Source organism: Stegostoma tigrinum, chromosome 28, assembly GCF_030684315.1.
Source record: "Stegostoma tigrinum isolate sSteTig4 chromosome 28, sSteTig4.hap1, whole genome shotgun sequence".
NCBI classification, from domain to species: Eukaryota; Metazoa; Chordata; class Chondrichthyes; order Orectolobiformes; family Stegostomatidae; genus Stegostoma; species Stegostoma tigrinum.
Window position 1 is genome coordinate 22,313,729 of NC_081381.1, and position 18,665 is coordinate 22,332,393.

Here is an 18,665-nt window from a genome sequence, read left to right on the forward strand (position 1 = left end):
GAGGTCAAACATTAAAAGGAAGTACATAACATACAGGAATATACTGAGAGGGATGGATGAAATGAGAGACCTTGGTGTGCAACTACATAAGTCTGTAATCGTAGCTGTACTGGTAGATAAGGTTGTAAAGAAGGCATATGGAATGCTGTCCTTCATTAGCAGAGGTATAGAATACAAAATGATATAATGATGAAAATGATAAGACTGGTGAGGCGACAACAAGAATATTATGTGCAGCCCTGGTCACTACATTACAGGAAGGACACATTTCTTCTGGAGAGAGTCCAGATAATATTTACTGGAATATTGTCAAGGCTGGAGAATTGTAGCTACCAGGTGAGGTTGGGGTTGTTTTCCTTGGAATAGGGAAGGCTGTGGGGCAACATGAATGAGGTTTGCAAAATTCTGAGGGTAGAGATAGAGTAGACAGGAACAACCTGTTTACTTTGGCAGACAGTTCAAATACCAGGGGTCATAGATTCAGGCTAAGTGGCACAAGGATTAGAGGGGAGGTGAGGAATTTTTTTTTTACACAGAGGGTGGTAAGTGTCTGGAATTCACTGCCTGAGTTGGAGATAGAGGTAGAGATCCCAAACTCTTTCAAAAAGTACCTGGATCTGCAACTTAAGTGCTGTCAACTACAAGGCTATGGGTTGTGTGCGGGAAGATGGAATTGGAAAGCGCATCTGAGTGTCTTTAGATAAGCATGGACAAAATCTATGGTTCCAGCATGCTTTTTATCATTGTTTTTAATATAAATCTTTCTTGTTGAAAACAGTGAAATCCAATTACAAACGTGACTTGGAATTGGAACTAGGCTGGGCTCAATTGGCTAAGTGAATGCAATATTAGGAAATATTGGCACAACTTGCATGTGAACATGCTCCAACTCTACAACCCAGGATGAAGAAATAATGGGTAAGATATTATCAGCATTTGTCAACTTTTTGTTAGTGTATACATTCGATGCATCAAACATATAAGAACTTTACATCCAGTATCAATCAGACTTCAGACATTGAACTTTAAGTTTCAAAAGATGTAGCTTTAAAAGTTGATTCAGAGGAACTGCTGATGCCGGAGAATCTGAGAACGAGGTTTTGGACCCGAAACATCAGCTTTCCTGCTCCTCTGATGCTGTTTGGCCTGCTGTGTTCATCCAGCTGTACACCATGTTATCTTTAAAAGTCGGTTTTCTCACGATATGTTCTAACCTAGGACAGAAATTTACAAGCACCAGTCAATTTGACAACTTCCATTTTCAGAATTAATCTCAATATAAGCCTATTGCTTTTATCCAGAAAGAAACATGCCCTCAGCAATGGTCTGAACTGAAAGAGGCAGAGTATTGTAAAGAGATAATAGGAACTGCAGATGCTGGAGAATCTGAGATCACAAGGTATAGAGCTGGATGAACACAGCAGGCCAAGCAGCATCTCAGGAGCAGGAAAGCTGACGTTTCGGGCCCAGACCCTTCATCAGAAAATTTCTTTTCCTTTTCCCTTCTCTGATGAAGGGTCTAGGCCCAAAACGTCAGCCTTCCTGCTCCTAAATGCTGCTTGGCCTGCTGTGTTCATCCAGCTCGACACCTTGTGATCTAGAGTATTGTAAAGCTCCTGTTCTTGCAAAGTTCTTTACTGTTCATGTAGTTTTACATTGTCCACAGGATTTACTGCCCCCTAGTGTCAGCATGCACTGTACCTACTGCAAAAATGTTTTTAGTGCATAAGAATATACTGGGGTTTTAACTCAAGGATTAATTTTAAGAACACCACAAGGCCATTAAGTACTTTTTAATGTCACCGAACATTTTCTCTCTATGCACTGCAATTGATTCTCTGTCCAGAAATAAATCCAATGTCTGTTTGAACCTACATTTCAATATGCTCCCTTGTCACTTATAGGTGGGCAGGTCATAGCCCAACAGGTCTATTTGAAATCACAAGCTTTCATAGTGCTGCTCCTTCAGTACTCCAAAAGCTTGTGATTTCGAATAAACCTGTTCGACTATGACCTGTTGCTGTGTGACTTCCAGCTTTGTTCACCCCAGTTCAATACTGGCACCTCCACATCATGTCTTTTAAGTGAAGAAGTTACACTGAAATCTCCTTCCAATTCACAACTTCTTATTGTTTAAGCTTTTTTTGGTAGAATAACATTCATGACTCCACTGAAATTTCGATCAAGAATTCAACACTGTCAAAAGCAAGCTTTTGTTGGATGAGACATTAAAACAAAATCTCTGATGAAGGGTCTAGGCCCGAAACGTCAGCTTTTGTGCTCCTGAGATGCTGCTTGGCCTGCTGTGTTCATCCAGCCTCACATTTTATTATCTTGGAATCTCCAGCGTCTGCAGTTCCCATTATCTCTAAAACAAAATCTTGTCTGCCTTCTCAAGTGGCTGGAACAGGTTCATGCCTCTACTTGGAAACAAGAAGTTATAATTGTCCTAATGTCTTGGCGACTATTTTTCTTTCAACCAACATCAGTAAATCTATGTCGTTATTGCATTGTTATTTGTGGGATCTTGCTGCCTGTAACTTAGTTACAGACTTTTCTACATTACAATCAGTACAATTCAAAAAGAAACTTAATTTGCCGTGTAGTACTTTGGGACATCCTGGGGCTGTAAAAGATGGTAATCAGATTTTGTTTTTTGTGCAGGGATTCAAACCTTCTGTCTTAGGAGCAGGGGGGTATTTGAGCCACTGCTAATTAACTCTCATGCAACTACTGTGATTGATGTTTCCAAATATATTAACATTACACATAATATATCATAATGGTGTTTTGCCTTGAGACAAGCAGTAGAATGAAGTTGGTCCTCAGTTGTATGGCGTGTACAAGCTCGTGGTTTGTGTGGTGAAAGCAGTACATTATCTGACCATGCTTGACCACATCCTTTCTGGAGAATGAAACAAATTGGCCCGTGAAAACAGCTTTATGGAGTCAGCAGGGTATCAATTTGATTTTTAATACTGTCCAAAAGTTCACTTGTCATACCAAGATCAAGAGCAGGGATCCTGTATTTAGACTTGGCAGCCCAGGAATAGGGAAAGACAAATCTCATTCACATTTCCTACTGACTGTTGTCTGTAAATCTTATGGAAAGTGGACACGAGTGAACAAGTTGAGGATAGTGGAGGATTTAGCAGTGAGACCTGACATTCAGGCAATTAAATCTTGGCTAACTCAGGAGGAACTACCATTTTAATGAGATGTCAGTGGCAACTAGTGCAAGTGAAACTGCACACTAGCAAGGAGGCTACATCTTTAATGGAGAAAGGAAAATCAGTAATAATTCAAGACAACTGCAGTCATATCTGCTGAGACAATGTGTTCATTAATTAATATCGGTTCTATACCATTCCTGCTCTGAGCCTTTTTACTGGTGTTAGTACCTGTGGAGTTCATATTCCAACTGACTCTGTCCAAAGAATTGTCAACAGCATGATATACATAGACCTCCACTTTCTATTAGATCACTGATAGCTGTTTCTTCAAAATGTTGATCTCAGTTTGATCTGACTTTTAGTTACTCCCAAAGTTGAATGAACTTCAAGGGTCAATATTGGAACTCTAAGCATGATCTGGCCCTGATGTGATGTGAATACTGAATGCAAATCTAAATCTAAAAACATGCCTGTTTATCTCAGCTCCACATTTGAGATAATGCAACATTACAAACAAATCAAGAATACTTATCATGTCAGTTAACCCAAAAGACAGAGTTATTCAGAGAACATTATCAGTAACAGATTTTAATTTGCCTCTATATAGAGCCTTTACTGTAGCTAAATATTTCAGTTTATACAAAATCTTTGTACAGGTGACCAAAAGTGTAGTTAAAAAAAGGTAGTTTTAAGAAACTTCCTAAAATTGGAATTGGAATTATATTGGAAGAGAATTCCAGAATTTAAAGGTTTGGCAAATGAAGGCACAGTCCCCACCAATAAAAATTTGCAACAAGTCAGAATAACACAGATCTCAGAGAATGGTAGGGCTGAAGGAGGGGTGAGGCCTGGAGAGAATTTTTTTTAAAAAGTGAGGAGAATTTTAGAATTAGTTTGCTGTTTCAGCCAGGAGCCAAGGCAATGTAGTTGTTAGTAACACATTATTTATATCAGAATCCTCCTGAGAGAATACATTCCACATTAAGTGTCAGTACAGTCCTCCCTTCATGTTTCAGTGAGAACTCCATTGCTCAGCATAGTATTAAATTATTCCAATCAACTAAATCATAAATTCAATCCTCAATTGATACCAAACTACCTGATCTCATCTGGAGCAGTATTACGAATATCAGTTAGCCTCAGGACCTCTAGCTGAGACAGTAAAACTGTCATAGGTTCCAACTGCTGATCACTTCTGTTATATATCTATCAGCATCATGTAAATTCAGATCTGGCCTCAATTAGCACGAACCCTGTATAAAAAAGAACAGTTTGGGTGAAGAACCCTACAACTGTTTCAATTAATTCCCCAGAAATCTGATTCTACTTTGTCTAGTTGTGGCTTCATTCTTTTTTCCTGCTAATTTTTTTCACTGTTGGTTAGCCACGGTACCAAGACATGCATCTTTTTGGGCTCTTGGATGTGAGTTGCAGTCTTCTCTCCAGCACTCCCACCATATTCAATCCTGCACACTGTACTTTCCTCTTTCTACTTCTGGAAGTAGGGATGGAGTTCCTCACATAACATTACAACTACCTTATCACCATCAATCCACACCCCAATATCAATCCCTTCCAAAATCTGTATGTGTGCCCAAATCAGGCACAGTATCTAATCCATTTTCCAAACTTTTTCAAATCCTCCAGTCCCTTTCCAATTGTAGAGTCAAAAATAACCCATCAAATGCCAACCTGAAACAAATACAACAGAACTTGCTGGAGAAAGCCCACAGATCTAGCAGCATCTGGAAAGAGAAGTTTTCGAGTCCAATAACCTTTCTTGATCTAATTTAAACATTCGTCCAAAGCACTGCTCCAAACACCTGAATTGTGTAGTTCGAGCCTCATCCGTTAGTCAAGGCCATCCTCAACACCTACCCCACTCTAACAACACCTCTCATTCCTAACAATAGCACTCACCCCCGAATCTGGACCCCGCCCTGCACATCGGGCCCCGCCCCCGAATCTGGGCCCCGCCCTGACATCCAGACCCCGCCCCCACATCCGAGCCTCACCTTCACCTCCAGGTCCTTAGACTCCAGACCCCGCCCCTGAATCTGTGCCCCGCCCCTATCCCAGACCCCGCCTCTGCATCCCAGACCCAGCCCCTCCCAAGCCCCGCCTCAAACGGCTCTTGTTTCTGCACCAGCCCCATCTCTCCGGCTGGGGCCCAGCTCCTCACTGTTGCCATGCTGCAAATGGACGATTCGGTGGAGCCGGAGGTGGCGGTGCTCCCCACCGATGGCATTGCGGGATCGAGTTTCACGGCCGGATGTTCCGCAGGTACCGAGCTGCCACCCTCGCAGCCTGCGGCGGGCGCAGTTAGGGGCTCGGAGAGCGCGGTTCCCCCAGCTTGTCGGACTGAGACTCTGACACCGTTCAGTGTGAAGGATCCCACTCTGCAGGCCAAGATCAAGGACTACTTCGTGTTCAGGGTAAGGGCCGGGAGCTTCATGGCTATCCCGATCCGCTTGTAGATCTCTTCCAGGTCATTGGATCGCCTGTACAATGAAATCCCTTCGTATTTCCTCTGCCTGAACATTTGTACATATTCTTGTTTACGTGTTTTATACACAATTACTTAAATCTGTGTGCATCAACTGTAATCGTAGTTTTTCCATTTTTTCTTCAGTTCATCTATATCTGTTTACGTCAATATCTTAATTGTTTTCTTTCTGTTTTAAATCGATGTTTGCTTAACTATTTGTTATGTATATCTACATCGTTTATCTCTGCCTAGTCAGTTATTTAAATTTATACAGGTGTGTATTCATACATTTCTAAAAGCAGTTTTCTACATTATATTCACTGGCAAAATTGTCATTAATTGTCCCTCAGAAAGTGATGGTGAGGGGTCTGCTAGAGTTTTGATGCATTTGCAGGGATTCATCAGACCATTTCAGAACTCAACTGTATTTGTGTGGAGCCAGAAGTTGGACAGACTAGCCATTGGACAGACTAACCAGCTTTTTGGCTTCAGATATTTTAGAGTGATTTCTCAAAATGCTGAGATTTAGAGTTGTGTTAAATTATTAATCTGGAACTCTGAGTTACATGTTCAGTAGCACAGCCATTACATCATTGTAATAACTGCAGTCTTCTAAATCAGTCCAAATAGCAAGTAACTGCTGGAATCAGAGCCATTACTTTTCAACTTTCTTCATGAATATCTGATTGTATTGATTCACATTTACTTTATCTATTTAATCTATATCTTTTTATCCAGAAAATTAACTAAAGTGTAAACCAAACTTCAGATTTTGGTCAGAGGAGGGGCTGTTCACTCGATTGACCAGAAGAGACAGACAACCTTCAACTTCCTGATATCAATGTTGGCCTTTAATATCAGCCTGTCATAGATTTGAAATAAGATGATCTTTTATTTCTATCTAAGAGCTACTCTAAAGCATTTTTAAGGCAAGATTATAGTTGTCAAAGAATCGGTATTCATTGGTGCAAATGTAACTCAAAGCAAATAAGATGCTAAATGCTCATTGAATTATTAATTGATGTGATTCAGAGCTTGTCGTAGTGTGCTCAGCTCCTTTTCACTTTTATCCTAATCACAGTATTTAATTTCAGGTATAAATTGTTAATTGGAGCCTAGTGGAGCAATATGGGAAAGAGAGTACCAGATTATAAGAAAATATACATGATGTACGTCAGCTGCCTAGGGCTCTTGTGTAGCAGTGCAAGTGTCCTTACCTCTAGATTGGAAGGTCAATTTTCTCCAGACATGTCATACATGTCTGATTAGGGTGATTAAGAATACATATACCAGATGCCCACAGGTAGTTTGGGATCTTGAGCATGTTTGTGAGCTGTGAGATGGCTGCAAACTGGTTTGCCTTTTCTAAAGAATCCCTTAACCTTACCTTGCCATTCGGTTAGATCGTGGGTGATCTGTACCTCAATTTTATTTACTATCTTTGCTCTATATCTTTTTGTACACATATACAGCAAAAACCTGTCTCCATCTTGACAGTGATAATGGGAACTGCAGATGCTGGAGATTCCAAGATGATAAAATGTGAGGCTGCCAGCCTCACATTTTATCATCCATCTTGACAGTTCCAGTTCTCTGTGCCTTTTGGGGAGAGTTTCAAATTTCCACTAACCCTTTCTGTGAAAAAAAGAAGTTCTTAAATGGCTTAGTTCTGAGTTTGTATCTTCTCATTCATAATAATCCCAACTGAATAAATATTTTGTTCATTTCAACCATGTTGGACCTGTTTAATCTGTTTCTTCTGGTCTTAAATTTTAAACACCATGATCATTTCTTGCTCTTCTGTGATCACAGAAATGAAAGTCAAGTTAATGGAAGCAATTTAACCCTTGAAGCCCTCATATATTTCTGGGAAATTTTGTTCTGCACTCGTTGAGTGCTGAACATTGTTCAGTTGTCAATGAAAATGCCCACTCTGACTTTATGGAGATAAGATCACTGAAGCAGCTGAAGATGGTTGAGCCTGAGAGACTGTGCTGACAAACTGGGGGTTCTTATGATGTAGCAGTAGTGCCTGTACTTCTGAGCCAGACCTGGGTTCAAATCCTACCTGCTTGAGTTGGAAATATTGGTGGAGACTTTACTTCCTGTTAATTTCTTAGTTGTCCACATATATTCCTGCCTGGATGTGGTAGGATTGGAGAGTTTGGATCTGACCAGTCGGTTATGTTATCACCTAGCCCTCTAAAAGGAATGTTGCTTCTGCTGTTTAGCATGTAAGTAGTTCCTGAATTGTAACTTCTCCAAATTGACACCAGATTTTTAGGTATGCCTGGTGCTGATTTCACTACGCCTTCCTGCACCCTTTATTGAAACAAGATTGACCTCCCAGCTTGATAGTAGTAAGGCGGGGGATATGCTGGGCTGGTTGCTAATTGTGTTTGAGTATCGTTCCATTACTAGTCATTGCACCTTTAATGGATGCTGAGGTTTTGGTTGCTGGATCAGTTGAAGATCTGTCTCATTTTGCATGTTGGTAATGTCACACAAGACCATGAAAGGTATCCTTTGTGCAAAGAACTTTATCTCCATAGGGACTATATAGTAGACACTCCTGGTATTATGAGAGACTGATGTGTCTCACAAAGCTTTTGAGAAGATATGTAGCTCGGGTCATGAATCAGGTTGCAGATTTGCTTGCCGAGCCGATGTGTTTGATTGCAGACGTTTGTCATCCCGTGTACACACGGAAGAAGAAGGACATATTCAATTTGGACAACACATCCATAATAGAACAAGCCAAACAGAGATATGCCAGGTATTTCTTGGGGCTTGGCATTCCAACCAGAACTCTGTCAACAGACACATTGAACTGAACCCGATTATATAAACCACTCAAAAACAGAACTGGAAGTAATACCAACCGCCCCAGAGAACTGAGGCATATAAATAACAAGTGGGACAGATCACCAATGCTTTACCGGAGGTGCATTCATGCTGTTACCGAGCTGGATGACAAAACGTCTGCAGTCAAACATATTGGCTGGTCTGCTACCTCATGAATGTGTCTCTCACAGCTAGGTTGGTGAGGTCTACATCAAGTGGATTTTCACTCTTGGTTCTCTCACCCACCTGCGGCAGACCTGGTCCAGCTAATAATAATGCATTGTGAAGTTTTATCACCGTAGTGCAGAGGTGACTATTGTGGAGGATTGGAAAGGTATTGAGTAAGGAAAATAGTAGCAAATTGGTCAAAAAGAACTAGTTAGAGAGGAGACAACAATAGGAGTTTAGGGCAGTTGCTCAGTGATTGGAGGTAAGTAATACTGCCCTGCAGGATTCAGATGTCAGAACAATTTTGTTTGACTGACATCAGTATTGATTTCTCATGTAGTTCCTAAAGGATGAGTCCCCAAACTTGCAGGTGATGCCATGGATCTGTGATACCTACCCATTCTCCCATTCAGTCAATCAGTTAATTAGCTTTCTAGCATTTCCTATTTCTTTGGCCTTGATTCCCAGGCTACTGGGCTGGGATTCAATGTTCTCAACTTAAGTTGCCGTTGGATGGGCTGTAAAGAAGTTGGTGGATTTTAGTTGAAGTGTTGTAGATTAATTGTGAGACTATCAAACAACATTTAATTTCTTGTTAAAATTCATCTTTACAATTGTTCTCACAGTTATCACTCTCTCTTCCCTTTAGCCTGGAACCATTGAACGGGCTGTTTCTGATATTCGATCTATTGCCATGCCAACAGAAGATGGAGGTGTGCAGAGTGTCTGGCTACTGACTGAGTAAGTGAAGGTACTTATGGCTTTTTCACTCGTACCATGTACTGCTGTATATGGCTGCTAGGTAAAGCTGTTACTCAATATTGTAACATTAAGCAGTTCATTCCAGCTACCAAGTGCAGTTGTCCAGACGTTAACATTAGATTCAAAGAGTCAGTAATAAAAAAAAAGTGCGATTTAGATTTTGCTGTTGGATGTATCAAGCAGGGGATTAGAGTGAGATCCAGAATCTAGCAAGTGAGTTGGTACCATCTAGTGGTGAAGAACATGAGCAGTATTTTCAAATTTATACACAGCATCTTAATTTATTTCCATAGTATTGAAATGGGATGTCCAATGACCATTTGCTCATTTAGTTAGACCTAATGCTACTTGATGGATTTCAAAAGGAGGGGCAATGCAAGTGTCAACCTGGTCAATTGAGGAAGCAATGTCTAATCAAGTAAGCAAAACTCAGTTCTGAGCTTCACATTATTGCCATCCTTCAGTTGAGATGATGTTGCAAGGTTTTACCTGTCTGTTCTAGTGATTCAAGGTGATGTAGAACCTGAGTTGACTAAATCATCGTCTGGCTATTTGGCGGAAATTGCATATTTGAAAAAAAAAGTCTCAATGTTCCGACATTGCTGGTAAGGTCAGCATTTATTACCCGACAATTGCATCGTATCTGTGAATCAGCATGTAGGAATCTCAATCATATGCACCTTTGACATTCTCTGCTCCAAAGAAAGCAACCTGAGCTTACCCAGCTTCTGTTCACAACTGAAATTTTCCAATTCAGGTAACTTCCAGGAGAATCTCCTTTGCACTCCCTCCAGTGCAATCATGTGCTTCTTAGAGTATGATGACCAGACTGCACATAGTACCCCTTCTGTGGCCTAATCAAAGTTCCTTACAGCTCCAACATGACCTCCCTGCTGTTAAAATCTATGCCATGATTGATAAAAGCATCCTATATTCTTTCTTAATTGCCGCTAATAATCTTCCGCCATCTTCAGGCATCTATGGATAAGCATTCCAAGATCCTCTGTTCCTCTGAGCTTCCTAGTGAATTTCCATTCTTTGTGTACTGCCATCTCTTGTTCCTTCTTCCACTGTGCATCACTTCACATTTTATCAGGATTAAATTCCATCTGCCACTGGTCTGCCCATCTGACTAGTGTCATTCAAAGTAGCTCCATGATGTAGGACTCAGCATTCAGTTGGCTGTTTTCAGGAAAATACACCAAGACCAACATTAACTAGGCCTGGAGAATCATCAGCTGGAAAGATACCTTTTGTTTTGCTTGAAATCTGAGGTCTTCCAATACAAAGAGTTGTCCTCAACTTATTATTGCAGAACAGAAGGTCCAGAACTACATGTAGACGGATATAGTAAGGCTTAAGGTTTATAAGCTGCAGAGCTGGGCTGAGAGGTGGCAAATGGAGTTTAATGCAGACAAGTGTGAGGTGATGCACTTTGGTAGGAGTAACCAGAAGGCAAAGTACAGGGCTAATGGTAAGATTCTTGGCAGTGTAGACGAGCAGAGAGATCTCGGTGTCCATGTACACAGATCCTTGAAAGTTGCCACCCAGGTTGACAGGGCTGTTAAGAAGGCATACAGTGTTTTAGCTTTTATTAATAGAGGGATCGAGTTCCGGAACCAAGAGGTTATGGTGAAGCTGTACAAAACTCTGGTGCGGCCGGACTTGGAGTATTGTGTACAGTTCTGGTCACCGCATTATAAGAAGGGTGTGGAAGCTTTGGAAAGGGTGCAGAGGAGATTTACTAGGATGTTGCCTGGTATGGAGGGAAGGCCTTATGAGGAAAGGCTGAGGGACTTGAGGCTGTTTTCATTAGAGAGAAGAAGGTTGAGAGGTGACTTAATTGAAACATATAAAATAATTAGAGGGTTAGATAGGGTGGATAGGGAGAGCCTTTTTCCTAGGGATGGTGACGGCAAGCACGAGGGGGCATAGCTTTAATTTGAGGGGTGAAAGATGTCAGAGGTAGTTTCTTTTCTCAGAGAGTAGTAAGGGAATGGAACGCTTTGCCTGCAACGGTAGTAGATTTGCCAACTTTAGGTACATTAAAGTCGTCATTGGATAAGCATATGGACGTACATGGAATAGTGTAGGTTAGATGGGCTTGAGATCGGTATGACAGGTCGGCACAACATCGAGGGCCGAAGGGCCTGTACTGTGCTGTAATGTTCTATGTTAACCATATTAAAGTCACTAGTACATTGTCGATGTCTGTGTTAAGGCAACTGTCACAGAGGTGCAATAGGGAAAGGTCACTGCTTAAGGCATTTCAGCCGTAGTACACCAAGGGATGTAGGCTCATGCAATGTAAAAAGTATTGAAATTATATTGAGGAAACTCCAAATGGAATATCAGTGATAATGGGAACTGCAGATGCTGGAGAATCCAAGATAATAAAATGTGAGGCTGGATGAACACAGCAGCGTCTCATGTTCATCCAGCCTCACATTTTATTATCCAAATGGAATATGGTGTGTGGAGAATAGTTTATTTCTGTTGGACTTTTTGTACTTTTCATGTTTTTGTAAAATTTTTTTTTAAATTTTCTGAATGAATTTTGTTTTTTGGAAAAAGGATTAATTGCAGCTGAATTAGACTATTTGCGACAGGACTGTGGGATTCGGTGGATAAAAGTTTTTGAAGTGTTCAATCAACGTGATTGTATTGCTGGGGCAGACTCAGTGGGTAGAATGGCCTCCTCTGCATTGATGTTCCTTCATGTCTTTTAAAATGTTTATCCACTCTAATATTCCTTTAATGAGGCTCAGTGTCAAATTTTCTTTGATTGTTCTCTTGTTAAGGTCTTGGAATGTTTTATTGCATTAAAGGTGCTAATATAAATACAAGATGATGGTAATGTTGCTCTTGACTGAGTTTTTTGTCGGTTAGTTGCACTGTCTAGATGTCAAATGAATAAGAAACTATACTGTCATGCATTTTCTCTCTAGTTTACAGTCACAAGATATTAGCCAGCCTAATCCATTGATATTGTACTGTAGCTGGAATACGTGTACACACATGGTTGTGTATCGATGTGTACCAAGTAAAGAAGGGGCGAAGTTTAGCATTGGTGAATCCCTATGGGAAAACTGGAGCTGTAATCAAAAAGGATGTGATGCCTTCAGAAGAAAGGAGAAACCACAGGGCAGAAAAGAAAAATATTTTAAAAATGTGAAGTATTTTTTTTTGTACTTTTTTTTAATGAACGTGAATTCTCCTCCATCACATTACAGGATCGACCATTGGAATAATGAGAAGGAACGACTGGTATTAATCACAGAACGATCCTTGCTCCTTTGTAAGTATGACTTCATCAGCCTCATCTGCCGACAGGTTATTCGAATCTCACTCAACGCAGTGGATACCATTTCAATTGGAGAGTTTCTCTTTCCTCCAAAGTCTCTGAATAAGTGAGTACTTTGTTTTCTCCAGTGTTTTTACACTGATCCGGTAGTGGTTGGATTCTGGACTAATAACAGTTGGAGTTATAATGAGACTGGGTGCCACGGATAGAAAATAATCACTAATAAATCCAAAGAGGAATTTAGGGGAAGTGTCTGTATTTAAAGAGTGGTGAGGCAAATTGCGCAAACATATCTAAGGAGAAGCTTGGTAAATACATAGGGAGAATAGAAGGAAATGCCGAAAGGGTCCAATTAATTAAGGTGGGAGGAAGCTTTGCCAGTTGTACCACTTCAAGAGTAAATAAAGTAGACCATTACTCCTATAAAGAAAGATTGATTTACTTTGAAACTAATCTTTCCAAGGAACTATCTGAATTTGAAACATTAATCTCTTTCCTCATAGTTGCCAGCTGATCTGTGTCATTCTCACTTTGTTATTTGAATGCTCCTCTGCCAATACCCATTGGCTTGTTTCACAGTGTTGGAACCACTCAGTCTCCCAACTGCTATTGAATAATGAGCCTACTTTTGGTGTTCTGTATCAAACTGCAAATATTGCTTCCAAAGCATACTAATTCTTTGTGGAGGTATCATTTGCCTAGTTTGTTTCCATAGGAGAGAGGGACGTGGGATTCGCGTTCAGTGGGACAAGCAGGATAGACCTTCCTTTATTAACCGCTGGAATCCGTGGTCCACTGACATGCCTTATGCCACCTTCACTGAACATCCTATGGCAAATGCAGATGAGAAAATTGCATCCCTCTGCCAGGTAAGAAGCATTTAGCCTGTTAATCAATAAGTAAACAGTGATTCAGTACGTGGTATCTTCTGCCATTGTTTCATTCTGTATGCTTTGCATGTAGCATGATCTATTGCATGAGCACTGTAATTTGGTATCAAATTCTTAGAGGCTGGTTTCCAAATTGTAACTCCACGACTAATGAAAGATGACTAGTGAAAGGCCTGCTTTGAAAAAAATTAAATAGGCCATTTGGCCCAACTAGTCCATGCTGTTATTTACATTCCACATGAAGTTTCTGCAACTTCTTCATGTAATCCCCCATCAGTATATGCTTTTGATCCTTTTATATTCTTCTGCTTATCTAGCTTTCCCTTAAATGCATCCTCATGCCATTGTGATATAGTCCAGGACCAGAGGCTAAAATAACCGAGTGAGGGGTTTTACTAAGCGCTTTCATCAAGCATATGCAAGGAACCAAAGGACAGAGCAACATCTTTTTTTTTCCTAACTCCTGGAACAAAGTTTCAGCGTATTTTATCGTATCAAAATGCAACAGGTCGCTGTGTTCACGTGATACATCAATTCACACAAGACATTACATCCAAATTTGTACAATGCAATTGACACAATATCCTCTCTTGGTCAAAGTTGGATTGTTTTGTGTTCTTGGTTGCTTGCCTAGCCTATTGGACAGGGTTTTCTCACTCCTTTTGCTTGCCCAGACATGTTTGCACTACACTAAGAATCATAGAATCCTTACAGTGTGGAAGCAGGCTCGGCTGAGTTGGTAAGATCTTGCTCCACCTTTATGGTATTTTATATTGCTTATTCAGAATTTCTATTAGCCCAAACTTCAGTTAGGAACTGGGCAGTTTTAGGTGCATATTATCGTAGAGATGGATGTATCAGGCGAGATTGCATTCTATCCTGAGAATACATAAGCCTGTTGATTGGTGTTCACCCACTTCCTGTGCTTGCCTAGACATGTTTGTGCTCTATTAACCTTTTCAGTTAGATCAATCTGAACAAAATGTTCTATTGTTCATTGATCATAGAACACCTGCATGTGTATTGGAGGCTTGTCCTTAGCTTAATTAATGTACAGTGTGTCATTATGTAATTGAGTGCTCATAACGGTAATTTATATTCCAGTTTAAAACGAATCTTTGGTTGTTGAGTTCTAATAAGTTGCCAATTGCTTTTAATTTCCAGAATACCCTGAATGCATAATCAGACGTTTCAAGTCAAGTTGATTTTTTTTTGTTGGTCATCCTATACTATGACATTCTCTTTATTAAATTTCAGCTTGAGAATTTTAAGACCCAATTAATCCAAGCTGTGAAGAAAGCTCACAAAGAAGCACCACTGCCAGGCCGGGCCAATGGAGTACTGATCCTGGAGCGGCCCCTTCTCATTCAGACCTATATTGGTCTAATGTCTTTCATTAACAATGAGGCCAAGCTGGGCTATTCAATGTCAAGAGGGACAATTGGCTTTTAAACCAAAGGTTTTAAGCTTTGCTATGCCAAGTTGGTAGGATCTTTCTCCACCTTTTATGGTATTTTACATTGCTTTTTCTGCACCTTTCAATTTCTATTAATCTAAACTTCAGTCAGGAACTAAGCAGTTTGGGTGCATAATATCATGGAGTTGGATATGTCAGATAAAGTTGCATTCTATTCTGAGAGCACATTATTTACACTGCAGCATGTGGTTATTGTGTCATTTTTAAAAACAAATTGCTCCAGAATTATTTATATTATTCACAAAATATAACCTTGCAATCTGGAAAATGATGAGTCCTGCTTGTATTGTGGATGTGTTATAATTTTTGATGGACGTGCTTCCTATGCCTCAGCATTTCTGCTTTTGAAATCTCATGGAAACAAGGAATGTTGGAAGAGTGGAATCCTGTTATTTCCACTGGGAGAAAATTAAGGTCTATGTTGTAAAGAAAGTGAGGAATTTGTGGGTTACTAAACTAACTACCTTTCACCTTCAAATATAGCAGAGACTGTAGTTTCTTTTTTTAGAAAAGATGGAATCAAGGATTCACGTTCAATCTAGGTAATAAGAATATCTTCTGATAGTTGTTGCAGAGTAAGGGCACTGTCAGTTGAGTATGCAGCAGCTGTAATTCTCGTTAAAAGTAAACTGATTTTAGTCGCTACTTCCAGGGGACTGTGGACAGCTACTATATGCAATTACCAGTTGTTACAGGTTTGAATTGACGGCCAGGTGTGATACTACTATAGCACCTTTTACATAGTACTGCCATTAATATAGTCTAAATAATTCTTGTGGAGTTGTAAATAACTTCACATTACATGTTGAATAGGAACGGTTGTAATGCTATAATACAAACCAGAACAGGTGATAAAGGCAAAATTGTCAACTTAAAATTAATAGCCATAAATCCTTAAGCTGGAATTTTGAATACAACCAACACACTCCCAGTCTACAGCAATTTGATGTCTCATTTTCCTGGTGCCTTCTGTTGAATAAGAGTTTCCAGATTGATTCTGAGGCAGAACTTGCATTAAATGTGCAATTTAACATTACAGACTATCCTCTATCTCCATATTCTTTGCACTTGAGGAAATGTATTTGTCATTTAGACGAAAAGTAAACTATGGAATACAAAACACCAGAGGCAGAATATTTGTAGCCTCTTTATTGACCTCTATGAAGTTAGCTGGTGTTTATTTAGCAGCAAATAAACTTTGTAATTTAAAATATATATTGTTTTATGCAATAAGATGTTCTGTACTTAGTTACTGTTTTTTAGTTGGAAACAGCATGAGATTAATTGGTTTGAAATTAAGTGGTAACTGTAACCAAATATGGCTGCCATTGAAACTGGCTAAAACTTCACTTTAAATATCTTGCTTAGTTTAACAAGCCCTGTATTTACTAGCTTATCTGTACTTTTTAGTTGTGTGTATAATTGAATGTCTCTGCTGTGTGTATTTATTCTCAAATTGACATATTCTGATACTATTTTAATAAGTCTGTGCAAATACTGAAAACACTTCTAAATTCAGTTCCTTTTAAAACATTTTAAAAGGAACTTTGTGTCGTGAACTTGTTCAGTTGATTGAAACCACCAGCTGACCACAATGTGCAACAGTACTGGAATCATGCATTGTTATTTACCAACAGTTTTAATTTGTAACAGTGCCTCATTCTTGAGGTGAAATAGTTACACAACAAACATGACTCTGTATCTTGATTGTAATCCAGAAATGTGTGATTCATTGTCAGGAAGCTGTTTTCGTTACATTACAAGGTGTTGGAATTGCATGATTAGAACAGTTAACTAAGGGCTGGAGTTTCTAACTCAATCTAAAATAGCGACCCACTCTAAATGCTGACTAATAGTGATAAGTAGGAATGTAATGGTGCAGTGGTTGTGGTACTGAACTACCAATTTAAGATGCCACAAGTTCTATTTCAGTCATGAATTTAAATTTAAATGTCTGGTATAATCATAATAGACCACAAAACCTATTATGATTTTAAAAAACTGATTGGGATCAGGTAAGTAAACATGACAGCCCTTTTGAACCTGGCCCCTGGTCCTAGACAAATGGCTGATGGGTTTATTCCAAAATGACCTGTAAGGTTTGTGTTACTTTGTTAAAAAGGTATCTGCCCTTCAAAAGGTAACCCATTTAAAGGTTAAGGGTTGGAAGAGAAATAAGAATCTATGCTTTAATCTTACTGGGATACAAACCACTCCCCCAACAGTGATTTCAAAATGAGCAGTAAGGGTTTAAAGCTCATTGCTACAGGATAGAGGGAAACCTACACCATACTCTACAATAAGAATTCAATACATTTTAATCTTGAAGTCTGTAAAGAAAATGGAAATAACAAGCACATGTAGCTCTGGTATCAGTATTTGACTATGCTCTGTACCATAACATTTTTTTAAAAATTAAATGAAGCATGCTTATTAAATCCAGAAATTGGAATGATTAAGAAAAAATGCTTAGACTGACTTAAAGTGTAGTCCAGTGTTTTGAAGCATTTTTCTGTATTTTGTTTAAAGCCATCACAAATGCAAATAAAATTTTTAAGTAGGCAAAATTTATGGTAACTACTTATTTTCCAACTTTGAAGATATGTCATTGTTGAATTTAAGAGTCTTCTTAACCACCAGAAACTAACTATTCAGAATCAATGTCTGATTGTGATCATGTTCATGCATTTTACTCATTGATGCTTAGATAGGGATCACCATGCTTTTCATCCTAGCCAAGAAACTGATCCATTTGTGATAATTAACACCACCTCAATTCCCCATTCTAAAATTCTACGATTTAAAAAACTTATGGAAAGTAAACTTGGGGAGGAAGGGTGCACAGTGATTAACAAGAAAGTAGTATTGCCCAAATATCAGGATACTCAAGTGTGCATAAAAGAATGTTATACTGTCCAGGTCTTCAAAGCAATATGTGGTGCAGTTTTGACAAATGTGCCATACATGCTAAATTGTAGGAAAAACTGCAATCAAACCTGGCATCTTAAATTCCAATACTAGTTGAGGAACTGGTTAAGGCTGTGCAGGAGCTTCACTTACTACTATAGATTTGATGACTTGGTTCCCAGGTGATATTTCCCTGAACAATTATTACTAAGGTAATGATGGGGAAGTTAATCCAGTACTTTCTCGGACTGCCAAGGGGGAATTAATCAACTTCTAAAGCTTTTAAGAAAGTCTTAGTCTGTATGTAACGAATTTATCATACAACCCAAAACCATAAGCTTTAAAACGTATCATGAGATCCTCAATGATAATCAAAGAACATAGTCATGAATATTCCCATAATTGGGACAAAGGGTTGAAGTTTATTTTGTATACCACCTGAGAATTCACTTAACAGTTCTAGCTTTTCAATCACTTTATGTAACCGAGAATGAGGTCCTCTGATAGAGGGGGAGAAAAGTACGGGTGAATCCTCCAAGTTAGGCTATGCCTGCAAAGTGGCTTGGGAATGTTTGAGCTTCACAAAAAAAACATGAAATGGGCAGACAAGCATACCAAGACCTGAACATTTCAATGGGGGGGGAGTGGGATT

General features: G+C 39.4%; 1 protein-coding gene and 1 long non-coding RNA gene across 2 annotated transcripts; one reads left to right on the forward strand and one right to left on the reverse strand.

Annotated features, from left to right (window-relative positions):
* Window positions 1–766: 766 nt before the first annotated feature.
* LOC132206034 (uncharacterized) lies at window positions 767–5,647 on the reverse strand. The gene is made up of 3 exons (XR_009442756.1): window positions 5,356–5,647; window positions 4,273–4,426; window positions 767–1,214 (listed from the first exon to the last, which is right to left on the reverse strand). It is a non-coding gene; the product is annotated as an uncharacterized LOC132206034 (long non-coding RNA).
* Window positions 5,273–17,673, forward strand: tprg1l (tumor protein p63 regulated 1-like). The gene is made up of 5 exons (XM_048561228.1): window positions 5,273–5,608; window positions 9,323–9,414; window positions 12,669–12,845; window positions 13,455–13,608; window positions 14,887–17,673. The coding sequence occupies exons 1-5, from the start codon at window positions 5,363–5,365 to the stop codon at window positions 15,079–15,081; spliced, it is 864 nt and encodes a 287-aa protein (XP_048417185.1). The 5' UTR covers window positions 5,273–5,362; the 3' UTR covers window positions 15,082–17,673.
* Window positions 17,674–18,665: the final 992 nt, after the last annotated feature.